This window comes from Oncorhynchus clarkii, chromosome 29 (assembly GCF_045791955.1).
Source record: "Oncorhynchus clarkii lewisi isolate Uvic-CL-2024 chromosome 29, UVic_Ocla_1.0, whole genome shotgun sequence".
In the NCBI taxonomy this organism is placed as follows: Eukaryota; Metazoa; Chordata; class Actinopteri; order Salmoniformes; family Salmonidae; genus Oncorhynchus; species Oncorhynchus clarkii.
Genome location: NC_092175.1, coordinates 2,276,979 through 2,284,978, shown reverse-complemented (window position 1 = coordinate 2,284,978; position 8,000 = coordinate 2,276,979). Strand labels below are relative to the sequence as shown.

Sequence of the window (8,000 nt, the reverse complement as noted above, 5' to 3'; positions counted from 1 at the left end):
TATTTACACCTGATAAGTATATATATTAAAATGTAATCAGAATAGTTCAGAGATATTTCAACAATGAATCAATCAATCAAATGAGAAATTAATATCATCATGTGCATAGACAAATATTCAATATGTTCTTATTCTAAACACTAAAACTCATGTTTAAGTGCCCTAGACTTTATTTTTTTGTTTGGAACAGAATTAAGATCAGAAAATAATTTGAAGATTAATATCCTCAACATTACAGACATTTTTAAGTCAGAAATAGTTTCCCCCATGTTGTAGGCTTGTACTATTTGACAGGGCGCTTTAGCCCAGTGAGTCTCATGAGAGCATTCCGGTTTGGTAAAGTCCGTTTGGAATTTGAATAGCACAGAAGAACCGCCTCTGTCTGATAGGGCCTGATCATCTCAAATGGGTGGAGTTTGCATGTCAATCAATGGCGAACGCAGGTTCCTATTGGCGCAAGCCGTTGTGGGCAGACTCTTCGAAATATATATACTCCGACAATGTGTGCCTAGCAAATTATTTCTTGCTCGCTTACAGAGGGAAGCGGACAGCCTTGTTCAATGTTTCACCACAGAGCTGACTTAGCCTTCGCCCCCAATAGAAATATCGTGACTTCCACTGAGAGAAAGTCGCTTTTCTGCGTCAGAGAGGAGCGGGAAACGACTAGATCACCGTCATGATCAACACGACGGAGTGTGCAGTGGATGCACAAAGTCTAATATCTATTTCCTTACGGAAGATTCACAACTCCAGGACGCAGAGAGGAGGCATCAAGCTGCACAAAAACCTCCTGGTGTCCTATGTGTTGAGGAACGCCAGGCAGGTCTACATGAACGAGAAGTACGCGGAGATTTACAGGATGCAGCAGTACGAAGAGGTGATGACCGTCTGCAACGAGATCCAGGAGTTAAACCCGCTGGATTTGGCCGAGGATTGTGAGGAGCAGAGGGGGGACTGCTGCGGCAACGGCGGGGTGAGCGAGCCGGCGAGTCTGTGTTGTGCTCTTCTGCCAGTGAGCCAACTAGTAGCAGTGCAGTCGGCGCAAATGCAACCCCCCTCCGCCTGCTCCGCGCCTCTCTCTCTCCAAAGCGACGAGGTCTGCAAGGAGACAGAGCCCTCGTTTTACCAGAGCTGTTGTGCGGAGGCTTACCCTGTATCGAATTGCGAGTTTTCCCCGGTGAACAACTTACACTGCAACAAAACGACGGTGCTCGATTTGGACACGCACGTAGTGACAACTGTGGAGAATGGGTACCTTCACCAGGACTGCTGCGCGTCTCTCCAACAGTGCTGCCAGGGCGCACAGTACTCAGGCAAGAAACGCAAGGTTGACTTTGAATATTATATATCCGATATTGAGGAGGTACCGGATTTTACGCCGTGTAAAAGAGCGAAATTTGAGGATTGTTCCTATGCAAATTCGGAACACTTGGACACTTCGAACATTTCCAATCTGATCTCGATCTTCGGTTCGGGGTTTTCGGGGCTGGTGAGCAGACAGGCGGACATAGAGCAAGCCTTAGCCTTGAACGGACAGTTCTGTAGCAAACAAGCCCTATCGAGTCTTGGGGCAATGACTAGAGCTATAGTAGCTTTTTGACTCCATGGTAAACTAGAATGAAACACTTTATGAAATTGTACAAAGTATAAATCAAATCGGCTTTATTTTTTGCAGGAAAGGGTATTTAAACATTGAACCGTTTGTTTGTTGACTTTCGTTTTCACAGGGAGGGAGAGAAAGGTTGTTGCCGCATGTGATGGGCAAGCTTTAATTTTAAACCTAAAATGTCTACATAACACATTTGACATAATAGTTGTGAATTTTATCTAACGAAGTTGATTTCGTTGCCTTAAACCCAACGCATACTACTGGTAGCTATTGTTGCTAACATTGAAAGTGGTTGAATGTCTAGATCGCGGGTTATGTTGTTGATCACTCCAGAACAGTTTTGAACACAATGTCTCGTTTTAAAGACACTACACAAGTAGTGTGACCGAATAGCAATCATATAATGTAGCCCCAGCTCAACCTAACTGGAAAAGTGTGGCCATGGATGGCTTTACAAAATGCTTTTGTTGTGCGTCGCAGTTTCATTCGGCAGATAACTAACAGAAAGCTGTGGCAGGCTATTTATTACACAAGCACGGTTGTGTTGTACTTGGTTATCATGCATCTATCTCTGGGTTGATATTTAAACCTTGTGTATAGAGACTCTTATTCTAAGCACATCAGTGGTAGGCTATGTTACATGGGAACTATGTGGTACATTCTCACCACATATACATTTACAGGTGAAGGCGCAATGGTTCAGACCTAAATGTCCCTATCAAACTCCTGGGTGCATTAACTCTGAACCAGCTTGCTGTGTCTCCATTGATCTGCTAGTTGTACCCAACTTCCCACCTCACCTCTGATCAGAACCATGAATTAGGCTACTCCAACTCCCAGAGTGCATGTGTAATCTAATAAATCCAGGTAGTTTTTGACAGTTTTATTTGTTGAGCGCCCCCCCTCCCTCTTAACCTATGACAAAAAGTTATTGATCAAGCCTTCACAGTAATTCATGATGCCAACATGGCTTGGTTTTGTGAGTTTTTGTTTTATTTTCTTAAATCCGATTACCTTTTGTTCTAAAAAGGCTCCTGATTTAGCCATACATCCACACATTATAAGCACTATGTGTACTGAAAGATGTTTCCAGACGTCCTCTTTATATTTTGTTTGTATTCTTGTATTTTTGTGCATATTAAATGGTATATCACCGGGTAAAACTGTTTTAAGAAAATATTTGTTAAATTTATAATCTTAATAAAAAAATTTGAAAACAATCAACTCTCCTTGATTTATTGTTTGAATGGCACATGCTGGTCAAATGTTATTTCCTATAAGGGAGAGAGGTAGGCCTATTTGGTAACCAGTGTTACAAAAGAAGAATGAATCCTTCATTCACTGATATGTTGCATAGGCCTACACCACATTATCTTCTCACATCATTGTAGACCAGGAAGACCTTGTTATCAACACAAAGGTATCCATGAAATATATAGTGTATTTTGGGATACTAAATTTAATTCCAAGAAACTCATAGTTTAGCCAACACTTTTGTATAGCTAGACATTTTTGGACTATTATTTACAGCATTACTGTTATTGATGGGGCATCCTCGTTTAAATGTAAAATAAATATATATAAAAAGTAAGTAGCCTGCTATGAGTTGTTACAACGTTACAACTTGGTTGTTACAACCATGTGGAGTGCAATGCTGTAAGAACATTGAAGGCTATTTAAGATCTAATAGAGAGTGTTTTTTAAACTGGTTTACTTGAAAAGGCAGTGGCTAATTTCTAGTCCCAAACTCACATAGGACTGTCTGTGTTGGTTAGTTAGTGCACGCTCTAGCTGACTGGGACTGCGCGTGCACATTTTTGGCCCGACATTTTGCCCAAACTTGCAGTCGTGTTATCTCTGCTATATGCCACTTGGTGGTGTTCTTCGAAATCAATGAATGAAGGTATTAGAAAGCCTTTGTAGCGGCACCTCGGGCTGACCTCGGCTTCTCTGCTTCTCCCCTCTCGCCACCCCTCCCCACCCCACCCCACCCCTCCCCCAACAGTCATCCACCCCGCTTCCCACCCCTCCTCCCGTCGCCCTCGTTTTTATTCCAACCAGAAACCTCTCGACTCCGCTCAATTTAACACACCGCAGTACGTCCAACACGTCAACGCAGCTATGGTTTAGCCTAACCTACTCTTTCAAGTCTCCGTTGCTGGCACTGTTTGCCATTAGCCTTTGGGCATATTCATTTGGTATAGGTAGGTCGTAAATAGAAAGCTTAACTAACTCTGCGCGTCGGTTTTCTTAGATTAGACTATTATTTAGCATGATTGGACGAAACTACGACAAATAATGGAAGATCTACAATTTTTTTATATAGTCTATAGGTTACAGTTAATATAGATATTTTAGAATAACGGGTAATGGGCATTTGATTGTGCTTTTTATAATTTGGATTATTAGGTCGCTATGGACGGGTTTCATCTCCAGAAAGCGATGATGGAAAATAATTGTATATAATAAACCTTTAAAATGAGAGCGTTCTTCTCCTACTGTAACAAATTAGGGTTTGTCTAGTGGTGTAGAGCGAGCTCCTCCGCGTGGATTCCAAAGGAATAGCATCTATCTCAGATATAATTCTAAAGATTGGTGCTGTCAGATAATGTGGTTTCACGTTACAATGACACAATTTATAATTTATTTGTTTATTTGGATCCTCATTAGTCCAGTTGAGAGATTAAATTATTTTCCATTTTATGGTACAAGTATGAAACTTGGTACACTACTACTAGATACTTTAAGGAACATTTTAAAGATCGGAGGCAGTCTGGGAAGCCTGTCAGTCAACCAGGGCGGCCATTTGAATAAAATGGCTGCCATCCGGATTCCCTTCTGGAAGAAAATAGGGTAAAATTATTATCAAAATGACTTTGTAATGTTATCTACCCACTAAATGAACCCCACAGATAATATAGACAATCATTTGGATAGTAAAGTACTCTTAAGACCTTAGTAGGGGTCATGTTGAGGTTATTTTGACCACATTCCAGCAGCTACGTGAACAAATTGTGGACTTTATGATAGAGACACCAAATTTCACACACAGCGAATGCATATTTAAATAAGTATTTTTGGCAATAGTGCGATCACAGATATTGTCCTTTATCTCTCTGGTTGCCATTAGGTAGGTGAAGGTAGGTGAAGGTTCGTCCAGTTAACTTTGTAAAAACATTTTTGTGCCAGTTGAACAGCAAAACACCACAACAATAAAATAAGGCACCTAGCTGGTATATACGCAAATTAAACATTTAAGATTTATGTTATAATGGCTAGCTAGCATGTACAGCTGTGCTAGGAAGAAGTTGAGATAAACAAATCTTTGTCTCTTGGCAGGTCACATGATCAGGCCATTAGATCACTTGGTCAGGCCAGCTGTGTGAACTTAACGTTACGCTGACAGAAGGCCGTTTTACCCTAGTGCATGGTCTAAAACCCCTCCACCCTCCCCATCCTTACTGGTGTTGTCTGCGTTGATGATCACAGCACAGCAGTTGCTCCATGCATTTATAATAAGTAGGGGTGAATATAAGGTTATGCCGACCGCTCTGCTCAGCCTCCTCGCTTTAATTAGTCAGCAGCAAGCCGCACAAATTTCAGGGGCCACTCTTTTCTGTGCACACCCCGACAGTGGTGAGGCAAAAATTGAGAACGAATTTGCATGGAGAATTCCGATTAGCTGCAGAGGTTGGAAAAAGAGAGAGTGAATTAATGTTGAATGTTTACATTTAACTATAAACTTAGGAATAACTGGCTGGACCTATCTGTAGGCCTATATATATCCTTGGTGTAGCCTGGCTGTATCAAAATCAAATCAAATTTGATTTGTACATGCACCAAATAAGACCTTACTGGGAAATGCTTACTTACAAACCAACAATGCAGCTCAAGAAATAGAGTGAAGAAAATATTTACTAAATAAACTAATGTAAAAAATAAAATAAAAAGTAACACAATAAAATAACATAACAATAATGAGGCTATATCCAGGGGGTACCGGTACTGAGTCAATGTGCGGGGGTACAGGTTAGTCGAGGTAATTTGAACTTGTATGTAGGGGTGAATTAAGTAGTAGCAGTAGTGTAAAAACAAATGTAAATAGTCTGGATGGCTATTTTATTAATTGTTCAGCACTCTTGGGGGAAGAAGATGTTAAGAAGCCATTTGGACCTAGACTTTGCTCTCCTGTACTGTTTGCAACTGTACAAATGAGCTACCAGCAGAGAAAACAGTCGACTTGGGTTACAGGAGTCTTTGACAATTTTTTGGACATTCCTCTGACACCGCCTTGCAAATAGGTCCTGGATGGCAGGAAGCTTGGCCCCAGTGATGTACAGGGCTGTACGACCTACTCACTGTAGCGGTTGGATCCCGAGCAGTTGCCATACAAGGCTGTGATGCAACCGGTCGGGATGCTCTTGATGGTGCAGCTATAGAACTTTTTGAGGATCTGTGTTACCCATGTCAAATCTTTCAGCTTCCTGAGGGGAAAAAGGCATTGTCGTGCCCTCTTCACAACTTTCTTGGTGTGTTTGGAACATGATAGTTTGTTGGTGATGTGAACACCAAGGAACTTGAAACTCGACCCTCTCCACTATAGCCCCGTTGATGTGAATGGGGGCATGTTCGGCCATCCTTTTCCTGTAGTCCACGATCATCTCCTTTGTCTTGCTCACGTTGAGGGAGAGGTTGTTGTCCTGGCACCACACTGAAAACACCCCCACAGCATGATTCTGCCACAACCATGCTTCACTATAGGGATGGTCCCAGGTTTCCTCCAGATGTGACGCTTGGCATTCATGCCAAAGAGTTTAATCTTGGTTTCATCAGACCAGAGAATCTTGTTTCTCGTGACCTGAACCCTTTAGGTGCCTTTTGGCAAACTCCAAGTGGGCTCTCATATGCCTTTTACTGAGGAGTGGTTTCCGTCTGACCACTCTACCATAAAGGCCTGATTGGTGGAGTGATGAAGAGATTGTTGTCCTAGGTGGTTCTCCCATCTCCACAGAGGGACTCTGGATCAGATTATTGGGTTCGTTTAGATTATTGGTCACCTCTCTGACCAAGACCCTTCTCCCCCTGATTGCTCAGTTTATCTGGGTGGCCAGCTCTAGGAAGAGTCTTGGTGGTTCCAAACCTCTTCCATTCATGAATGATGGAGGCCACTGTGTTCTCGGGTACCTTCAATGCTGAAGACATTTTTTGGTACCCTTACCCAGATCTGTGCCTTGACACAATCCTGTTTCGGAGCTCTATGGACAATTCCTTTGACCTCATGGCTTGATTTTTGCTCTGACATGCACTGTCAACTGTGGGACCTTATAAAGACATATGTGTGCCTTTCCAAATCATGTCCAATCAATTGAATTTACCACAGGTGAACTCCAATCAAGTTGTAGAAATATTTTGGGCATGATCAATTGAAACAGGATGCACCTGAGCTAAATTTAGTGTCTCATGGCAGAGTCTGAATACTTATGTAAATAAGTAAATAAATAAATAATACATTTGCAAAAAATTTACAAAAACCTGTTTTTTCTTAGATAATCGTACAAGCAATAATGACATTGGCACATTATGCGACCAAACTGAAAACAATTGTCCAACACATCAGTGGACACTCAAACCAAAAACAAAACAATCTTAGAATTGCGGAAGAATTAGTGTCTCAAATCATCCAATGCAGAGAAACACATGCAAATCATATTTATATCATACCCCATACTGGGACCTTGAGTCTTTGATACAGAGAGGAGGGGGTAAGAGCTATGCATTAGGCCACTCATAGCAAAGCGCAATTTTCAATTTGTTTTGTCTTGGTTTTCCGCACACCTGGTTCACATTCCCTCATCTGACTAAATGTTTATTACCCTCTGTTCCCCCCATGTCTGTGTGTGGAATTGTTTGTTTTGTTACGTGTGGTTCGCATCAGGCTGGTTTGCGTCTGGTATGTGTTTGCCCCGTGTGTTTTCTTTATTGTATCGTTGGTGTACTTTGGGAATTATGGCTGTTTTCCTTGGGCATGAATAAAGTGCGCCTGTTATCATCCACCTCTGCTCTCCTGCACCTGACTTACCTTCAACCAGTTGCGCACATCGTGACACAAGGCTCACCTATCCCTGTAGATCAGGGTCGTGTTCATTAGGGCATGCAATGGAAAACGTAAAACAAATATTACACAACGGAAAATGAAAATGAGCGTTTCTTATTCTTTTGAGTCCAGGTAGTTCCTCCCTCTTTCAGTCAGTTTTTTTTATCCATCTGGAGGCTAATGAACACTACCCGATCAGCATTTTTACAATTACAGAAATAAATAGACACACTGGTAAAGGTGCACACACTTTCAGTATTGCATTGAGTATGACTGACAGCTTTCCGTAATGTACGC

At 41.8% G+C, this 8,000-nt stretch overlaps 1 protein-coding gene across 1 annotated transcript; it reads left to right on the top strand.

The window, feature by feature from the left end:
* Positions 1-540: 540 nt before the first annotated feature.
* On the top strand, positions 541-2,759 carry LOC139388275 (immediate early response gene 5-like protein). The gene has a single exon (XM_071134845.1). It carries the CDS (start codon positions 677-679, stop codon positions 1,598-1,600), a length of 924 nt encoding a protein of 307 aa, XP_070990946.1. The 5' UTR covers positions 541-676; the 3' UTR covers positions 1,601-2,759.
* The last annotated feature ends 5,241 nt before the right edge of the window (positions 2,760-8,000 follow it).

Excerpts from the sequence above, each read along its gene's own strand:
- LOC139388275 (XM_071134845.1), top strand. The coding sequence starts at position 677 with ATGATCAACACGACGGAGTGTGCAGTGGATGCACAAAGTCTAATATCT.